The following is a 21,673-nucleotide window of genomic DNA, read 5'->3' as shown; positions in this document are numbered from 1 at the left end:
TTCTCCAACTGTCATCATTGTCATTGTCCAGCCAATCCAGTTGTTCATCTTAAGTCTTGGTTTTCTTTGTTGTTGTCCAGCTGCCTTCCTGCCAGTGTACATTTCCGAAGTGATGTTGGGAAAAAAGAAGGCTCGATACCTCCGCTGATCTACAGCATGGAGAACCTAACAGACAAACAAGTCAGTGCAGAATACGACTTTATAAAATTACAAATACATTGTGGCAGCCATGTATTTTACTTGAATTGTGGAAACATATATAAAGATGGTATTACACCGAAACAAAATAGGTTCCAGCATAACCCTGCTACACTAAGCAGTATAGATTAGTGTGTTTTGACCATTTTTGACAATAGTTTCTCTGGAATTTTTATAGTAATAAATGAATAACGACACACAAAATAATAAAAAAGTGAAATCAAGGAAAATGTCATCTAAAATCACATTTATGAGGTCATGCTCTAATTTACTGATGTTCGTTCTGGAGTTGATTGGTCCCTTCTAACCACATTCTAGCTCCTCATCTGCCCTCCTGTGACTCGCTTCTTTTTTGGCCGACGGGAGCCCTTCCACAAGTTGTTGATTCAGGGAGACTCTGCAGGCAAACTGTCTCTGTGGAGCATCCCTGATGCCTCACCTCCACGGCATCTGCCCACCCCTGCAGGTCAGGATGAAAAGAGTTGATTAGAAAATGCATCAAAGTCAATACAAATGAAATCAATCTTGTGATATTTATCATATCATGTCAGCAATAATGTGAGTGTAAGGTTTTATTTGCCACTATTATCTCATGAAGTTAACATTATAATGTACAGTACATTATGTATTATTGCACAACCTTCTCTCACAAAAGCACACTTAAATCTAAATGCAGAAGCAGAGTGACATCTAGTGGCCAAAATTATACCCAGCACCAGTAAATGGTGTATTTTCAGACGGTCTAGTATTAGTTTCTCAGTTGAGAGTGTGTTTTATGAAAGGTTTAATTCCATTTTTATCGTTAAATCGATAAATGAACCTCCCCTCATGCCGGGTAAACTCACCACTTCCCTCCCTCTCTGCAGAGCTGCAGGTCTCATTCACCATCAGTCTGCAAGCGGCGTTTGATAAGTTGACTCCTGTGTCTTCTGGAATTATTGACCAACTGAGCGTCTTGCCAGGCAAAGAGGAACCCATTAAGGTTTGAATCAGTGTGTGTGAGGAGGGTAGTGGAGTAGCATGCCAGTCAAACTTGGGTTTTAATTGAGAAATTATGTTCCTCAGGTGACAGCCAGCGTCTACATCCCCTCCCAGGGTCGACTGGTGTGCGGAAGAGAAGATGGCAGCATCATTCTGGTTCCTGCTACTCAAACCGCAATCGTTCAGTTGCTACAGGGAGAACACATGCTAAGAAGAGGTGAGGGAGAGATGGAGCGACAAAGGAAGACTTGTGTTGACAGTTTGAACATTATACAAGTAGAGTGGTGTGAAAACATAGGCCAAGGGCATTTCATTCCATACCTAAATGAGTATATTGCTATCCTTGCTTATTGTCCCTGTGATTTGCAGGCTGGCCACCCCACCGTACACTGCGAGGTCACAGGAACAAGGTGACGTGTGTCCTGTATCCGTACCAGATCTCCCCCCGCTATGACCAGCGCTCTCTGGTGTCTGGAGGGGTGGACTTTTCTGTCATTGTCTGGGATATTTTCACCGGAGAGATGAAACACATTTTCTGTGTCCACGGAGGAGAAATCACCCAGCTCATTGTCCCACCAGAAAACTGCAGTGTGAGTCCTCTTTCATATGATGAAATAAGAGTCACCTTAATATAGAAAGGGGGTTTGTCCTTTGATTGGATGGTACCACTGTTTTGGATCTCTGTTCTTGTCAACAATTATAACTGTTCCCTTTCTTTCTCTGCAGACTCGGGTGCAGCACTGCGTCTGTTCTGTGGCCAGTGACCACTCAGTTGGTCTGCTCAGTCTCAGGGAAAGGAAGTGCATCATGCTAGCATCGCGGCATCTATTCCCAATCCAAGTTATCAAATGGCGTCCGGCTGATGACTACCTGGTGGTTGGATGCTCGGATGGCTCTGTTTACGTCTGGCAGATGGATACAGGTAAGTAACGTCAGCTGTTTTAGGGTTAGTTATAGTTTAGGGATCTCAACTCTTGGGCAAGCAAATAAAGCAAAACTTGTCAACACATCAGAAACAGCAGTAGCTTAACACAACAAAACAATCTGTCTCACCGTGTCAAAAAAGAAATAATGCAGCAATTTAACACATAACAGATTGATAATAAGGCAACTGCTATTACTAGTGGAGGATAACAACTACACAACCGGTCAAAAAGTTTTACAACACCCCAATTTTTTCAGTTATTTATTGAAATTCATGTAGTTGAAATCCAATGAATAGCCTGAAATGGTACAAAGTGTTGAAGTGAAGTGAGTTTAAAAAAAAAAAAAAAGGTATGGTTATCCATAACAAAAAATGTGTATTTCAGAATTATATATGAACACTAATTCCTACAGGGCTGCACGGCGACCGAGTGGTTAGCGCGCAGGAGACCCGAGTTTGATTCCACCCTCGGCCATCTCTGTGTGGAGTTTGCATGTTCTCCTCGTGCATGCGTGGGTTTTCTCCGGGTACTCCGGTTTCCTCCCACATTCCAAAAACATGCTAGGTTAATTGGCGACTCCAAATTGTCCATAGGTATGAATGTGAGTGTGAATGGTTGTTTGTCTATATGTGCCATGTGATTGGCTGGCGACCAGTCCTGAAGACAATTGGGATCATCTCCAGCACCCCTGCGACCCTTGTGAGGATAAAAATGAATGAATAATTCATAATGAGTACTTACTACCTCCTTGTCTACATAAAAACAATGTTTGGAACATACTGTTGTACCTTACCCTGAACATAAGTTAAACAGCATTGTACTGGAGAAAATACTTTGTTGGTACAAAAATGGCAAGTAAAAATGGTGTTAATAATGAAAGAGAGACGGGCCATCTTAACACATGCATAAACTGCTAGAACAGGGGTTTCAAACTTTTGAAAAAAAATTAATTACGGCTCAAGAGGCTCTCAAATTGGGCAAGCAATAGAACTTTGTGAGCTTTGTCACACAGTGAAATGAACCGGGTGGTCAGTAGGTACACACACAGGACACCGATGACTACTACTAAGGGAAATAATAAACAGTGCTAAAGTGCTGCAAGGCATCCTGGGAAACCAGAAGCACTCTCAGCCATTCTACAAAACACAGTATATGCTTTTTTTAAATTTGTGTTTTATATACATTTTTGATTTTTTTTTGTGGAACACTTGATGTGGCTCAGCCTCACCCAGATTAGACCTCCAGCAAACTCCAGGTGAAAATGAGTTTGAAACCCCTGCTCAGGACCCAGATAATAAGACTTACATTTGGGTCAGTCTGGTTGTACATAATACAACGATGTCCCCTTCTTCCTCCTTAGGTTGTTCATTCATTCATTCATTTTCTACAGCTTAACCGCACAAAGGTTGGGGGGGGCTGACCTCAGACGAGAGGCGGGGTACACCCTGAACTAGTCGCCAGCCAATCACAGGGCACATATAGACAAACCATTCACACTCACATTCATACCTATGGACAATTTGGAGTCGCCAATTAACCTAGCATGTTTTTGGAATGTGGGAGGAAGCCGGAGTACCCGGAGAAAGCCCACGTATGAAAGGGGAGGACATGCAAACTCCACACAGAGATGGCCGAGGGTGGAATCGAACTGCTGTCTCCTAGCTGTGTGGCCTGTCGCTAACCACCTGTGCACCTTGCAACCTCCTTAGGTTGTTTTTTTTTTCTCAAAACCTCATTTTTAAAAACGTTTTTTTCTACATGCCAACTATTAAGGTACCTTCTCCACCATTGCAGCAAACATGTATGTGCTGCAAAAAGACAACTTTGGTTTGATTGATGATGTGCCACTGGGAAAGACCATGTGTGTGTGTGGGGGGGGGCTGCTGCTGCTGCTGCTGCTGCTGAGAGATTGCAGGGTAACTGAGTGTGAAATTAAAGAGTGTATGTGAGAGAGGAGTGAGAAAGTGTGTGTATGTGAGAGAGAGAGAGTGTGTGGCTGAGAGACACACAAACACGCACACACAGCATAATGGTGCCACTTCTCTTCTCACTCAATACTCAGAGGCAATCCTGATATCAACTCTGTCTGCAGCTAATGGTGTCTCCTTTAAACCTCTCTCTTTTGTAAGGGCAGACAATTGTTGCACCTGGAGATAAGTGTGCCCTGAATCACATTTGAGACAAAAGATGATGGTACTGAGCATTACGATGACCCGAAATCGAAGTATTGGGGGATGTTATGAGAGAAAATTTGGTATTGATAGAAAAACGGCGTTGATAGAGATGGATAGCCACAGAGCGCAAGTATGTGACAAGAATCGGGAACAAGCAAACCGACACAGAACTTTGTTCTGAGGTACACAAGACAATGGCTGGACTGAGATGTTACTTATGTATGTGTTATTTTGAGGCTCTTTCTTTACTTTAAAATGCTTAAAACTAAACCAAAATCTCTTTGTTATTATGCATTTATAAAGGACACTGTCATTAGTCTGCCATTGATCACTTTGCATATGTTTGTAGGGGCTTTGGACCGCTGCGTGATGGGTATAACTGCTGTAGAGATACTCAACGCCTGTGATGAGCTGGCTCCAGCCACTGTGGACACCTTGAGCCATTCGGCAGTGAACCTAAAGCAGGCAATGACTCGCCGTAGCCTGGCGGCACTGAAGAACATGGCTCAGCACAAACTGCAAACGCTTGCCACCAATCTGCTGGCTGCAGACAACGCTGACAAGGTACAAACACTCACATTACAGAACAGGAAGAAGTATAGTCACTGTATTGGTAGATAATTATACAGGTATCTCAGTGTTTCCCTGCAGGACTGCAGTCTATTTGCGGTAGTGTGTTGTGAGGGGAAGGGGAGCGCTGGAAGATGTCGTCATCTAATTTGCATCAGGACACTGTCTGAGACAAAAAGGGAGTAAATAATGTGTTTGGAAACATCACAAACAAGAAGTAGCCGACTGTGAGTGCTTTAAGAAGGGGGAAATGTTGCTGCTCGTTGAGTAGTGGGATACGTGCAGTCTCCACAAGTTTCCTATAAGATAAGAAGTCGCAAATTTCACTATGAATCGGTATCGAGACGGGACTGAATGCTCTGCTAACAACATTCCCAATGAATGAATGAATGTATAGTGTTGGCTGTTGAGGTTATCAGCAGCCTCGTGAGGTACTACGAGCGAGCAGAGCTGGCGCTAATGTTTACTCCGCTTTTATGTTATTCTGCTGCTCACTGTAACGTTAGTAGTCGTTGTGGATGTTTTTTTTATTACAGTTTAGACAGGAAGCAGAACTGGAGGGAGCAGAGATGAGGATGCTGAGGTTCTCCGCATGACCAGGATGGATAGGATCAGGAACAAGTACATCAGAGGGACATTACATGTTAGAGGCCTTGGAGATAATGTGAGAGTCATCAAACTAATGTTAATATTAGACAGGAAGCAGGATGCTGATGTTCTCATTGGGAGTGACCAGGATGGATAGGATCGGGAACAAGTACATCAGAGGGACATTACATGTTAGAGGCCTTGGAGATAAAGTCAGAGAGGCCAGACTGAGATGGTTCGGACGTGTCCAGAGGAGAGATAGTGAATATATTGGTAGAAGGATGCTGCCAGGTAGGAGGCGTAGATGAAGACCAAAGAGAAGGTTTATGGATGTAGTGGAGGAGGACATGAGGGTAGATACAGAAGACAGGGTTGGATGGAGGAGATTGATTTGCTGTGGCGACCCCTGAAGGGAAAAGCCCAAAGAGAAAGAAGAAGAGTTTTGCCAAAGTTTTTCCTTTGGAAAAACGTCCTTCTTCACTTGTGTGCTGTGTCTTTCTGAACCAATCAAATGGCACCGTGGGTGGAGTAACGCTTAAAACAGAAGTCACAGCCGGCAGGAGGGAGGGGTAGAAAGAGAGTTGTTGCTGAATCTGAGCTGAAATAACCCAGTTTTTAAGTGATTTCTTAATATCGCGGCGTCTGATTTAAATAAACGCAGCTATTGATACACGACAAAAGTCCACATATCAACCCCAATTATTGTCCGGGATGTTAATCGGTCAACCACTACTCTCAATCCAACACATAGTGTACTGGATCTACACAATACACATCGAGTTGTTATATGTTGACCTTTGCTTAATCTCCAACTGAGATTTAATTGGTCTGTGATTTCAGACTGTTATCTCCCCAAGATTGGAACACTGTGTGTCTCTGTGGGTGTTGACATTGACAGCAAACTGCTGGTATCTTCTAGGGTCCTAAATGTCAGGGAAGGGGAAAAATATATATATATATATATATTTTTTTTTTCCCTATAGAGATCGACCTTTTCAGAAAGCAAAAACAACAGCAAAAAAACAATCTGCCCACATTTCAAGAGACATTGTTACAATATTTATCTTCTTTTACCTCCTTGAAACACTGACTGACAAACCCTGCGGTAGATTTGTGCTCAACACGGTTCCAATGTCCAAATCTGCAAGGTATGGAGGAAGCAACACTGGCCTTGATGTAAATGTGACTGCTTGTTGATTGGTAAATGAACAAATTTGAATGGTCTTGACTACATCTCCTAAGGAAGTCATTGTATACAGTGCACTATTTATACGCCAGCATTTGACCTAGTTGGGCACAGGTACTGACCACAAATCACATCACACATTCACCTACAACCCACTGAGATTACCAAACTTGCATTCCTCTTTTGTGATGCTTTCCCAGGCCTTCACTATAGCCGCTTTCAGTTGCTGGAAATGGAAGATAAAATGTTGATCTCTTGATATCGGAAATAAAGGACTTGACCTCAATGTTGCAATACTTTTGTAAGGGAGTATATACTTGACTTCAGCAAATCGGTTCTTCCTGTGACTGTTGCTTGGTGACTTTGTCGTTTTTCTTCAGTTGTGTGTTTATCGGAGGTGTCTCCTGGGATTTTCCCCCCAATAACTCCCCATAATCACCTCTTTTCTGAAAAGGCCAAAACACAACAGCAGCTTTTTCCCCCTGCCTCTCCGTGTCATTATTGTGTTTTTTTGTTGTTGTTGTTGCCTCCCACCCCAGGATCATTTCTCGCTCATATCTATACACATTATGGGTCAAAACCATCCACCATTCCCCGTGTGAGTGGCTGTGTGCACTCCCCTGCCGTGTGATGATAGATAATGACCATGAAATGTCAGACTATCAACACAAACACTACGCCCAGTCAGCTGTAAGCCATCATCTGTGCGTATTTACACTTACAGCTTTTAGTTTGGTGTAAGGAAGTCAATATGTGACTTTGAGTTTGTCCTCTGTTATTTCTGCTGAACCTGCAGTTATTTTTTTCTTTTGCTTGATAGATGTGCAATATTTCCAGTGTGTGAATAGGAGATCAGACATGGTAATGGCTTTCCTTTTCCTTAACACACTGCTGCTCAGTTGACATTGTCAAGAACTTTACCCCGGCCTGCACTTCATAGAAGACACCACTACCAGATTGTGGTGTTTATATTTAACACCATATTCTCAAATAAGTAAAAAATTACCAAACAGGCATAATGAAATACACAGCCATGTTATCCTCGGTTAGAATGAGCAGACACACACTGCATTGTTCTGCTGAGTACTTGAGGCACACACACCAATTCAATGCTTTTCCACCAACAGGAAGCACATGTAAATTCCTTAATTATCGTGGTTAATTGGATCCATACCTGCCCGTGTATGATAAGTAGGAGTCCTTATTCATAAATGGAATATTTTCATAGTTAAGACTATGTAAAACATTTGAAATATTCTAAATAAATTTTTTAACATTACGAGAGCCTCAAGAATTGAAGTAACACGCCTAATGACCAGTGTAGAGTACAACATATCACGGCATCTTTGAATACGTCTTCTGAATGCCTTTTATTTGTAGTTTAGTTCATTTAGCCATTTTTAGGCTTGAAAATTTAGGCAAAACATGCAAAAGTTTCTTAAATATGCATTTTTCCTTTACTAATCATCAACCATATTCCAACACTGTGGTGAGACAGTGCCACTGAGGAAAAGACAGGAAGCAGAACTGGAGGTAGCAGAGATGAGGATGCTGAGGTTCTCATTGGGAGTGACCAGGATGGATAGGATCAGGAACGAGTACATCAGAGGGACATTGCATGTTCGAGGCTTTGGAGATAAAGACTGAGATGGTTGGGACATGTCCAGAGGAGAGATAGTGAATATATTGGTAGAAGGATGCTGTGTTTAGAGCTGCCAGGTAGGAGGCCTAGAGGAAGACCAAAGAGGAGGTTTATGGATGTAGTGAAGGAGGATATGAGGGTTGTTGGTGTGAGTGAGTGATGCAGAAAACGGGGTTGGATGGAGGAGATTGATTTGCTGTGGCGACCCCTGAAGGGAAAGCCCAAAGAGAAAGAAGAAGAGGTCTTATTCCAACACGAAACAGCATGATTTATTAAATATATTATTACATTTTTGAAAACAATGATAGCGTGAAGCTCCAAATCACAAAGGGATCACTGTGTCTACCCTTTGCCCTTAATTAAAAAAAAATCTAAGGTATTATGCCGTGAAAGCCTTTTAGGGTGAAATATATGCCCTGGCTTCAATAAAAGATGGGAAACACTGAGGTAGACAACGCAGCAATTGTGCTTACAACCTTTGTTTGGACAGTATGAGGAAACCCAAATAACGACAAGCATTTCTGTCTTCTGGTATTTATAAATATAAACCAACAGGATGTGTTTTGGGGTTTGTTTATGCAAATATATGTGTAATAGGGCGTGCTGCCTTTAGGTGGCAATGTTCATCCACCGTGACACACTGACACAGAGACCACCTGGGTGAGGAAAAAAAGCAGTTTAATAGAAAAACCCCCAAAATATTATCAGTTTTATGGAACCCTATGGAAGGCATTTATTAAGTGTATGTATTATTTTATTGACAATATGTTTCATCATTCTTTATTCTCTCTCACATCCCTTTTTTCTAGGGCAACTTGCCAAAATACTCCCACAATGCATTGGTGGTCCAGGCAATGAAGACCAACCTCACGGACCCTGACATGCATGTGCTGTTTTTTGACGTGGAAGCAGTGATCATCCAGTTGCTGACAGAAGAAGCTCAGAGACCGAACCCCATGCTGGTGTCCCCTGAGACACTGCAGAAGAGCCAGGCTGGGGCTGACAAGGGAGGCTCCTTTCTGGCCAACAAGATCTTTAAGCAGGTCAGGAAGAGACACGCACAAATCCAAACCTATCAATAACTTCTTATACTGATAGCTTGATTTGTATGTGTGAATTTGTCTGAGAAAAAAAATAAATTACATATATACTAGTAAGCTGTTATAATACGGTGCATTTATGAAATAATTCAGTTAGATCTGCATGTTCAACATGCAATGGTGTCTTCTTCACATTCAGGTAAAGGAAACAATGAAGGAGACAATCAAGGAGCACCTGTTGGATGAAGATGAGGAAGAGGAAGAGGAGATGAGGAGGCGTGAGGAGAAGTCCAAGTCACTGAGTCTTCTGGAGTACAACCTGACAATGGACACGGCCAAACTCTTCATGTCCTGCTTGCATGCCTGGGGCCTCAACGAGAACTTGGACGGCATCTGTCTAGAGCGACTGGGCATGCTCAGGCCACATTGCCCAATCTCTTTCGGCCTGATCTCCAGAGGAGGTCACATGTCCCTGATGCTGCCCACCTTTAAGGTAAAAGTTACTTATAATTGTTTTTGGTCGAGGTTACAATAAATTCATATGTATAAATAACTTTACATGCGGCGGCACGGCGGTCGAGTGGTTAGCGTGCAGACCTCACAGCTAGGAGACTAGGGTTCAATTCCACCCCCGGCCATCTCTGTGTGGAGTTTGCATGTTCTCCCCGTGCATGCGTGGGAAACTCCGGTTTCCTCCCTCATTCCAAAAACATGCTAGGTTAATTGGCCACTCCAAATTGTCCATAGGTATGAATGTGAGTGTGAATGGTTGTTTGTCTATATGTGCCCTGTGATTGGCTGGCCACCAGTCCAGGGTGTACCCCGCCTCTCGCCCGAAGACAGCTGGGATAGGCTCCAGCACCCCCGCGACCCTCGTGAGGAAAAGCGGTAGAAAATGAATGAATGAATGAACTTTACATGCCAGAAAGTGAAAATAAAAACAGAGCTTTCACCACTAACTTGTCCATCACCAACTTTCTAGATAAACAATCTTTACTTCATTTATTTTCCCTCCCGTGTTCCAGGAGTCTCTGCTGCGACAGTTGTCTCTTGCAACAGGCCGGAAGCTGACACTGTCAGACATCGTTGGTAAGGGGACTTACGGCGTGTCAAGGGCGGTTACCACGCAACACCTCCTGTCCGTCATCTCTCTCGCCAACACTCTGATGGGCATGACCAATGCCACCTTTGTCGGCGAGCACATGAAGAAGGCACCAGCAAGGTAACAAAGCTGACACTCTCATGTGCACTGTAAGAAAACATTATACATTGGTATTTGGGCTCATATCCCTTAAGGACCTGAGTTAAGTGTCCAATGGATGGCTGCATATTTTCAATTCCATTTGCGTGACCCTGGAAATGTAATGATTTTTTTTATTTTGGGGAAAACCCACAATTTTGCGACCACAAATGCCTGCCTCACTCATGGTGCAACTGAAAATAACACAATAGACTCTTTTATACTAGTTTGTAACTCGCAAGGCATGCTAGGTTCCTTCCCTTTTGGGAAGTGTGTGTATGAGGGGGATAAATTAGTCAAAATATATTTTGTTCAGCATGTCAGTGTCTATTTTGATACAGTATAGCTATGTTATTTTTGTTTGCACCATGAGTGAGCGAGGCGGTTTGGTGATCTCTATTTATTTTTTTGTGGGTCTCAATTACTCAACTAAATTTACCAGTTATGTAAACTACACTCCTGTTGAAATGTATGAAAACAACAGAACATCTACCCTGCCAAACAAGTCACTGAATGCAGAGTGTTAATACAGAGAGCAATGCACAGTTACAGTAATAACAGCAGATAAAATTCAGCCAGGTCTGTGAAGCTGTTTATTTGGTCTGTCTGAGCACATTGCGCTATAAAAGATTTAACGCTAAAGGACTAGGTCCATCTGTTGTAACACCCAACACGTTGCACTGGAAAAACACTGCAGTGGTAGAAGAACAACCCTAAGTTGATGTTAGAATGACAGTATTTTGACAAAGCCCACCTTTGTTACTAAGCCTTGTATATTATAACCTTTTATTGCTGAATTCTGATTGTGTAAATATGTCACAGGGCTTTAAATCTCTTTTAGTCAAGGGATATAAGTAGACACAACCACTAGAAATCGGTTTATCATTGTCATTTCAAATGTCATTTCAAATTTCTTTACATTTGCTGAGACCAGAGAGCAACATTTCAATGCCAGTTATCCTCACTAGGGTCGTGGAGTATGCTGGAGCCTATCCCAGCTGTCTTTGGGCAAGAGGCGGGGTACACCCTGGACTGGTCGCCAGCCAATCACAGGGCACATATAGACAAACAACCATTCACACTCACATTCATACCTATGGACAATTTGGAGTCGCCGATTAACCCAGCATGTTTTTGGAATGTGGGAGGAAATCGGAGTATCCGGAGAACAGAGACACAGAGATGACAAGCAGAGAATCGAACCCAGGTCTTCCTGATCTCCTGACTGTGTGGCCAACATGCTAACCACTAGAAAAACCATGCGGCCCCATTTGAGTCTTTACATCTGCATCGGATGCACAACTTAGAAGAAATCATCTTTTTTTTTAGTGATCAAAAGTATTGGAACATGTGACTGACAGGTACATTTTGTATGTTACAGTGCTTCTTCAATCAATAAAGAGCACTGATTGGTTTTGCATGTGTTTCCTGCATTTAGAGGTGAAAACAACATGCAAACCAGTCAGCTGTCTATTGGTGAAAAACAAGCAATTGTGAGAGGAGATGGAAAATCAGAAAATCAGTCTTAGCCAGTACAACCATTTGGGAAGTCCTCAGTAACAGATATTGCACAGGTAGACCAACAAAAACATCAGAAAGTGAAAAGAAAAGACAACAGTACCTGCTGAGATCAGGACGGAAGGTAGTCATGTCTGCTGTTAAAAGACTTGATGAACAAAAGTACAATGGCTACACCACAAGGTGCAAACCATCATTAGCATAAAGAAGAGGAAGATCAGGCTATCATTTGCCAAAAAGTACGAGATAAGCTGCAAAAATTCAACAGTCCATATAGCTTTTGTGTCTGGAATGTTTTAGATTAATCACTATACATTTTCTTAAAAATGCATATTAATGACAATCTTGTTTTTAGTCGTCCCATGGGATGTTTGTGTGTCGCTGGTATGCTCAAGAGCAGGATTGTGTCCTCCAATTAAAAATTCACCAACCTGAGCACACAAATGCTCTTTTTATTGTTGTGCAAGGGAGTGAGTGTGTGTATTTTATTTTTTTGGTGCTCGCCCACCTTTCTCCTGCCTGTTCCTTTAATTTTTCATGCCTTGTCTTTGTGATCCTCCTCCAGGCCTCCCAGACCAGGAGGAACCCCTGAGTCTCCTCGTAGGATGCCGGCCACTCCCCCTCAGCCCTCCAACCCAGCACTACAAGCCCAGATCAAACAAGGTAACTACAAAAGGAGGGGGCACTTGCTTCACACACCCATGGGGCCCTACGGGGACGTTGGGCGGGAGGTGGGGGTTCATAATGCTGCCTACTGGCAACAAATCCCACAGAGAATTAAAAAAAAATACATCGCATAAGGAAGCTGCTGGTGTTTTCTTACCCGGTGAGTCTTTTAAAGGGCTCTTTTGTCATATTTGACACGTTAGACGTCTTGCAGTTGGAGATCAACCCTATCCAAGAAAGCCTTCCTAAGCAGGAAATATTTTTTTATCTTAATTTTAAACTTTAATTGGATTTTATACTGCAAATTCAATGCATTTTGTAGTAGTTCTTGCAGCTGAAAAAGACACAAAAACAACAAACACTAAACTATATTGAACTATTCTAAACTGCTAGAATATGTGTTTCCTAAGGAAAACAAAAAAGGAATCAACTGAAAAAATAGGTAACATACAATTACAATAGAACAGTGTAGTAAGTATAGCAAGTATTGTTTTTCTTTTGAATCATGTTCACTGTAGGGGATATTGTAACCAGCTGTCACCATCTGCCAACCACACACACACACACACACACACACACACACACGAAGCACAATACCTGAACACTTTTATACTACACACACTTGCCTTGGATGTCACAGGGGGGAAGGGTTTTTGTGCTATTGTCACGCTCTAATGGAGGCAAAGCGTGACAAGCGCGTGGACTTATTCACGCCACACGCCTATTCACATCCATTCAGAGGGAATACTTGGCCATGACCTCTGCTCAGAGTGTGTACTCCAACCAGGTGTGTGTTGTGTATATATGAGCAGTCTGTTTTTTTGTTTCCCAGTACAAGCAGGGTGATATTTTTTCCTAGCTTTTTGATATTATATATAATGATGACACATTTAAACAAAATAATCTGTATTATGAAATGTTAAGCAAGGAATTGCGTACATTTGGATACTAAAATAATGCGATAGGCATCCACTGCACAAACTGTTTTAAACATACATTGTTGATTCCTGGGTCATAACTGTGCATTATGTAATCTTGTACAATAAATGTGTATAAAAAGTAGTTATTTTACCTCACCACTCTTGGAAAAAAGCTGTCGACTGTATTTATAACTTTTTTCCCTGTGTTTCTCTCATTTCTTACGTACTTTCATCTTCTACTGCATGGCTTCAGCCTGCTACCCGCATTAGAGAAGAAAACCGACACCATACACACTCTTGTCTTAAGTATTTCTTTCACCGCACTTTTTTTTTTTTGATGTCTTGACTTAATCTGTGCAACTTTTGTTCCTCCTCTGTATTTGTTTCCTTCCTTCCCAACTAAATGAGAATGAATCTTGCTTTAACTATTGTCTCTTTGCTATGCCTTCTTTGTGGCAGTTTAAGTTTCAATTAGCAGGGGTCACCAACCCGTCCTTCAGGATTGACGGGTCGATCTTTGGGACTTAGCCGGTCAATCACTGCAAATTGCTTAATTATACGTTGATATTGACGCAAACTGTTCAGGGTGGACTTCATGTTTTTTTTTTTTACGGCAGGCACCTTAGAAGGCAGCTAAGGGTCCTTCTTAGGGCCGATGATGGTTTCGAGCCATCTGGCCCTCTGATGTTCAAATGCATGTATATGTTTATGTCTCTTCGTGTCGGTGATCAACCGTGGCCGCACGGTTGACGAGTGGTTAGCATGTAGGCCACACAGTCAGGAGATCGGGAAGACCTGGTCATCTCTGTGTGGAGTTTGCATGTTCTCCCCGTCCATGTGTGGGTTCCCTCCAGGTACTCCGGTTTCCTCCCACATTCCAAAAACATGCTAGGTTAATTGGCGACTCCAAATTGTCCATAGGTATGAATGTGAGTGTGAATGGTTGTTTGTCTATATGTGCCCTGTGATTGGCTGGCGACCAGTCCAGGGTGTACCCCGCCTGTCAAAGTCACCTGGGATAGGCTCCAGCATAACCCAGCGACGCTAGTGAGAATAAGCGACAGAGAAAATGGATGCACTCCGGCAACCATGTCCAATGAAATGCTTTGCTGGGATGAAATGCATGATGGGAAGCTGTTAAAACAGTTGTTGCTTTTTATTTTAAACTAGTGTTGGTACTTGGATTCTGTATTTAGTTAGCCTTTTGAACTATTTGAGTGTTAAGTTGCCGTGTGATGATTTTAGTGTTCTTTATAAGATGACACTGGAACTATATATTTTTTGACTTTGGCCATAGTTAACCATGAAACAGTGCTCATAATTAATAATAATAGTATATATTGAAAAAAAAACGTTATCGAGTGAAGCCACAAAATTGCAAAGTGTCAAGGGACGACTGTAGATTGTTTTTCTTCATCCAGTTTACAAGGGACAATAAGGTGGCTGTGTCAGAAACCTTTCCCTGTCTTCATTTGTAAAGTAGCATCAGGTTTTTATTTACATTATTTACTAAATGCTTTTGGGCAAAGTATATTCTTGTCTTCCTTTCTTTTCGGGGACATTTATGTAACTTTTGTGAACTTATCTTGTTCCCTTTCCCTGACATCGGAAATGTGATAAATGGTTTGCTCATCATTTGAATTTGCACTGCATGATTCGTACTGTAAACAGACATTATGTTGTGTGCGGCATGGATTTTGAATTTGGCAATGATTTTTGACAGATTGTATGGTCAGGCTTGAACCTTTAAAATCGGCGGTCCCCAACTAGCTTGTGTTCTCTGGCAGAACGGAGGTATGGGGGCAAGGTAACAACATCATATTAAAAGCACAAAATGGATACAATTTGATTGCATTTTTAATACTGTAGTGCCAGATACTCGCTCTGAGCACGTTGTGGCAGAAAATGCCTCATTGACACAAAAATAATGTTATTCTCACTTTATTCAAAGGTGAATGAAGGGTGTCTTTTTTGTGTTTTTTCTCCCAATCTATTTTACAAAAACAAACTAAGACAGCTAAGATGATCACACCTTTTGTGGATGCCAACAAGCTTCTGGATGCATATTTGACCACCCTTCTTAGCAGAATTTGGAAACTTTATTTAAATTCTTTATTGGCACAAACCCCGGCTTTTTAGCATAGCACAGATGTTCAGTGGGGTTGAGGCCTTGCGAAAGCCATGCCAGAAGCTTCTTTATTTCAAAACAAGTTTTGATGTATGTTTGGGGTCATTGTCCCGCTGGAACACTCGGTTGTGTCCACGTTTCAGGTGTCTAGCTGTGACTTGTGGTGAAAGTGATGTTATAACATTTGGAGCTATTCATGATTCCAAAACAGCTCCAGAGCATGATGAGGATGCTACCATCACCATACTTAACAGTTAGTACAGCGTTGTCAGTATGGCCAAATAGCTCAATCTTTGTCTCGTTTGACCATAAAACTTCTCTCCAAAAAGCATCTGCTTTGTCCATTGGGTGGGCAGCTGCACATTTCAGTTGAGTTTTAATGGTATTGATCAGGGCGTACTCACAATTGACCAATGTTACCATGCTTGGGGCCACTTTACACCCAAAGTCTGTCATATTTGGATAGTATTAGTGCTCTGATTTGTGCTCAGCTTCAATATGCTTATTGGAAAGACAATGGGAATAGGTGGTGCACTAGGTAGATTCACCTGGGAGATGGCTCTGCAGCATCCGCTGCAGAACAAGCAGGTTTAGAGACAGCTACTTCCCCCTGGCCGTCAGACTGCTGAATGCCAAATAAGCCCCTCTACCTGCCCACACGCACATGCAAAACTTTAAATAATTATTATTTATTCTAAATTATTTGTACAAATTACTGTTTAGGGCGGCACGGCGGTCTGGTGGTTAGTGCGCAGACCTCACAGCTAGGAGACCAGGGTTCGGTCCCCGCCCTCGGCCATCTCTGTGTGGAGTTTGCATGTTCTCCCCGTGCATGCGTGGGTTTTCTCCGGGTACTCCGGTTTCCTCCCACATTCCAAAAACATGCTAGGTTAATTGGCCACTCCAAATTGTCCATAGGTATGAATGTGAGTGTGAATGGTTGTTTGTCTATATGTGCCCTGTGATTGGCTGGCGACCAGTCCAGGGTGTACCCCGCCTCTCGCCCGAAGACAGCTGGGATAGGCTCCAGCACCCCCCGCGACCCTCGTGAGGAAAAAGCGGTAGAAAATGAATGAATGAATGAATGAATTACTGTTTATGCTGTACATTGTTCATATTTGATGTCATCTATTTATTCTCCACATTATTATTTATTATTATACGGGAGCCAGGCAACGACATTTCGTTGGCAATTTCACTGCTGTGTTATTGTGCAATGACAATAAAGAAAGTCTATCTATCCATCTATCTATATATACCATGTGCATATGTGAATGGGAAAGCTATCTTAAAATGCCAAGACACCCAAGGCTGTTGAGTCTGAGCATGTTAAGGACATGTTCTGTAGACAAAAGGCCTCTAGCAAGCCCGTCTAACATTAAGGTGTAGCATAGCAGAAATACTACATATGCATGTGCCTATGTAATTAGAACTAATATTAGTAAAATCGAATGGAAAAATTTGACACCACAAAATGATAAATCCAATAGCAAACCATATTTTCCTGACATAGAGTGATTTAGTTTGTTGATTAAAAGGATGAGGATCTAAAAAAAAAAAGTAAAACTTGACCCTCAAGGGACCTAATATTTTGTATTGATTGTGGAAACACTCCATTTAATGAATGAAATTAAAGAAACAATAAGACAGACTTGTTATAAGACTGGAAATAATCCACAGCGTGAGGGAAATTGGAATTACTGCCAAGTCCAACACGGCCTAGTGTGAGTACGCCCTCCGTAACACAATTTCTTCACCTTTCTTTGTGCTGTTTTTTTTCCATCCAGATACCCATTCAATATATAGAATGTACTGTACAATAATTATTTAGGTATACATATTTATTTCCTTAGTGGGAATCGGATTGCTCTGTTCTAACAATCCACTTGCTGACTGTTCTTTAGTTTGACATTCATGTTTTCCAAGTGTCTTTTCTTTGAATATGATGTCTCAAAATTCTAAACATCATCGTTTGCTGTCTTCTTTTTGTTTGTGGAAAATCTTCCTCCCTGCTCTGTTCTTTGTGTCTATGTATAGAATTAACATATTTCTAACATCTTCCTTCCTTCCTTCACTATTTTTCTCCTTCTCTTCCTTTACAAGCTGCTGTAGCCACCACAGCCAGCTCCAGTGTTTCTGCTACCACTACAACTGCTGGGCCCCTGGGGGCCCCTGGGGTTCCTCCTCAGAGGGCCCCTGGCTCCCCCAGCCCTGGGCCTGCCTCTCATAACATCCCCTCAGTCAATGAAGGTACTGACTGAGCTGACGGGTACAGCTTACAGGGCTCTTTCAAGTTCTGTTCTTTATTCAGCCACTTCTCTTCCTTCTTCCTATTTTCCTTCTTGAGCTTCCCCCTTTCATTCCTCATCTCTTGTTTTTAGCCCCTAATTCCATTGTTAGTTATTTTCCCCCATCTTTGTTGTTCTGCTTCTCTTGCATCGATCTTAACTCTAAACTCAGTTTGTTTCCCCTTGTCTTTGTCCTATTTGGGTCCATAGTACCGTATGTCTACCTGCTCATTTCTTGTGGTAGCTATGTTCAATTCACTTTCAAGCCACTCAATCAAACCGTGATCTCAATACAGTACAGGTGGTCCTCGTTTTACGACCTAGTAAGGCAGACTCTTCTGCGTGCCAAAGGAAAGTGAAAGTTGACAACATGAAACATTAACATTAGCTGCACACCTGGTCCAAGACCCTGAAACATACATGACCATCATCAAAGATCGGATTGTTGAACATATGAAAGGATCTGCTCCTATGAAATGGACAGTGATAATTAAATAGAATAGAGGAAGACTTAGTCTGTCGCGCCCTTCCAGTGTGAAAGACATCCACATTTATTCTTTTATTTTATTTTTTGAATGACTGTATTCTGTATGCGCCCTCTGTGTGTCATGTGTACTTGACCATGATGGCGTTTGTTCATGTTAACTCACACCTCTACCCCTTCTGTCGTGCTTGTTGTATTATTTTTCTGACCCACCACAGGATGGTGCTGGTATTAAAACCCACAGTTTGACCCCCATACAGTCAAAAACATTGGCATTTTCACATGCCAGTGTTTTTGGCCATGACCTTGGGTATTAAGTTCCAACTTACACTACAACTGAACCGAACTTATATGTAGTCCGAGGACCAACTGTACTGTACAAAAACATGAGACTGTTACACATAAGCAACTGTTTTCAAGTTCCCCTGAAAACCTTCATATGATTTGTTTCAGGGTGCATTGACCATAGACCTATTGACTGGTGTGTTTTTTTGTTGTTTTTTTAGCATGTATGCTGTGTTTTGTTGTCTGTTGATGTTTTGTCTCTCACTTTTCTGTCTTTTGAATGTTTAAGGTTTTCAGTACCTTATTTTTTGCGCAGTGTTTGCATGCTTGATATTGACACATGGCAGCGTCAGCACGAGTAACTCACCATAATTGCTGAAATGGAAATGTGTTTTTACATAGCAATCTTAATGTTTCCTTCATCAGCGCTATTCTTTTTCGTAGAGAAATGCTGCTTACCAATCAAACCTGTTAACTTCTAGTTTTCCCAAACATATAAAGTTACATCCAAGCAATGGCAACAACCGTAGTATAATTAGTAGGCAATGTGACTTTGCAGGATTTGCCCTCAGTCCTCTGTTTGTGCAGGTCTTCAGTCTCAGTCTACCTCAAGGTGACATCATATCAGTCAAAACAAGACTGCTATAGATTTTGATGTGTTTGTCCGTAGTCACTTTTTTTTTCTTACTGCAAGTCAATGGGAGATATTTGAGTCAGATCAAATGGTACATACAAGTACATGTACATACAATGTTTTCATCATACCAGAAGTCCAAGGAAGCACCATAAATTCATACAGCCTTTGGCATTTGAATGTGATCCATTTACATCACATCTTATAACAATGACATCACCAAAAAGTTATTTTATCGTATTGGATTCAGAATAGTTTTGTGGTGGAACAGGTGAGTATACGTATTATCACAGTGTGAGTCTCAATTCTGTCAAACTTCCGTTGAAAGTAGTTCATTTGTGAAAATGCTTTATGCTTGTACATTTCAGCGGTGGAGGTAAGTTTATTCTGTGTTCCTGATAAAGAAATTTAATCAGAATTTCTTTTCTTTGTACTTCAGCACCCACATCAAACAAGCACATTTTACATCCAACTGATATATGAAACCATATATACCATATATTCAGAAACCATATGTTGTATTTAGTGGTGTGAAAAAGTGTTTGCCCTCTTCTTGACTTGTAATTTTGTCACGCTTAAATGTTTGGGATCATCAAACAAATATAAGGTTAGTCAATGACAACACAACTAAACACAAAATACAGTTTTTAATTGAAATGTTTTTATTATTAAGGGAGAAATAAATCCCAAACTATAAGACCCTGTGTGAAAAAGTGATTGCTCGCCCCTGTTAAAACATAACTGGTTTATCACACCCGAAATAATTTACATAGGACCTGCCTACCCGAAAAAGTGAAGTAGACCAAAATATTCATGCCGACATCTAAAGAAAGTAATTGAGATTTATCAGTCTAGAAATGGTTATAATGCCATTTCTAAAGCTTTGGGACTCTAGCAAACCACAGTAAGAGCCATCATCCAAAAATGGCGAAAATTTGAAACCGCTCAATCACCTCAATTCTGCCCACAAACATCAGGTATAAAAGTAAACAGCAGGTATAAAAGTAACACTGCCAGGAAAAATACCAAACAGTAAAATATGATGGTGGTAGTGTAATGGTCTGGGGCTGTTTTGATGCTCAGGACCTGGAAGACTTGCTGTGATAAATGAATTCTGCTGTCTAAAAGTCCAGACCTGAATCCATTACATGCTGGAAAACCGTCCAATGTGGCTGAATTACAACAATTCTGCAAAGATGAGTGGGCCAAAATTCCTCCACAGCACTTTAAGGGACTCATTGCAAGTTATCAAACGCTTGATTGCAGTTGTTGTCCTGATGGTGGCCCAACCAGTTATTAGCTGTAGGGGGAAATCACTTTGTCCCATTAGTCATTGACTAACATTGAAATTCAATGATCTGAAATATTGAAGTGTGGCAAACGTGCAGGAAAAATGAGAAATCAGGAAGGGGGAAAACACTTTTTTCACACCATTGTACATTTGAATATATGTGAGGGAGTAAAGTGCTTGTTTTTTTGCCCCTTCATGTAATGATGGAGTTTTTTCCTGGGTGTGTTAATAACCATGTGATTACTTTTACTCAGACCATTGAGTCCTTGTAAATGTTTTCAAGGGTAATACGCTTGAAATGCTCTGTGGGTTTCATGAAATTTGGCTCACGTGCATTCCTAAATGGGTATCCAAAAATAGACCATTTAATCACCAATGCAATGTTACACACAATCTTGTGTTTGTCTGTCATACATCATAATACACACAGGGCCTCTGGTTCTCAGATATAAGTAAACTCTGACCGAGGCATCGCCTATAGTCCGTTTGTCAGTCATGTTAACACTACTCGTGTCTTCATTTACAAATTGTATGATTCGTGTGTGAGTGTATGCCAGTATATGAGAACCACACTTCTGTCATGGAGAAAACAGTTCATCTTACTGAAGGCAAATAGGTTTGAGGTTCAACTCTTGACTGAGTTGTTCTGCACACGGATCTCCTCTTCCATGGTGAATGCTTTGCCTTTTCTTACCACGTGTATTTGATTACTAAGTAACTGCGTGACGCAACAAACCCTTCCCGTTTTTCACTTTTAATGTGCGCCGTGTGGCAATCCGCACCAGAATAGTAAAGTACAACGCAACCAGGTTGTGGCGGTCCACCATAAATACATGACTATGGGAAATATTGTGTACTAAACTGATCTGAATTTCAGTTAAATTTGCCTTTGAATCCTATTTCCCCATTATGAC

General features: G+C 41.5%; 1 protein-coding gene across 2 annotated transcripts in view; it reads left to right on the top strand.

Moving 5' to 3' along the window:
* LOC131106833 (WD repeat-containing protein 7) overlaps positions 1-21,673 on the top strand; it is a 64,943-nt gene that overhangs the window by 3,709 nt on the left and 39,561 nt on the right. The window contains exons 9-20 of one of the 2 annotated variants that reach the window (XM_058056288.1): positions 81-180; positions 517-664; positions 1,065-1,180; positions 1,264-1,396; positions 1,549-1,769; positions 1,906-2,101; positions 4,629-4,843; positions 9,075-9,308; positions 9,505-9,798; positions 10,331-10,527; positions 12,629-12,726; positions 17,881-18,027. In XM_058056288.1, the coding sequence (XP_057912271.1) occupies positions 81-180; positions 517-664; positions 1,065-1,180; positions 1,264-1,396; positions 1,549-1,769; positions 1,906-2,101; positions 4,629-4,843; positions 9,075-9,308; positions 9,505-9,798; positions 10,331-10,527; positions 12,629-12,726; positions 17,881-18,027 (2,099 nt within the window). The remainder of the gene's footprint in view (positions 1-80; positions 181-516; positions 665-1,064; positions 1,181-1,263; positions 1,397-1,548; positions 1,770-1,905; positions 2,102-4,628; positions 4,844-9,074; positions 9,309-9,504; positions 9,799-10,330; positions 10,528-12,628; positions 12,727-17,880; positions 18,028-21,673) is intronic. The other variant, XM_058056294.1, reaches the window with a different exon arrangement.

The sequence above is a fragment of the Doryrhamphus excisus genome, chromosome 2, assembly GCF_030265055.1.
Source record: "Doryrhamphus excisus isolate RoL2022-K1 chromosome 2, RoL_Dexc_1.0, whole genome shotgun sequence".
NCBI classification, from domain to species: Eukaryota; Metazoa; Chordata; class Actinopteri; order Syngnathiformes; family Syngnathidae; genus Doryrhamphus; species Doryrhamphus excisus.
The sequence above is the reverse complement of the archived record's forward strand: the minus strand, read 5'-3'. Positions and strand labels throughout refer to the sequence as shown.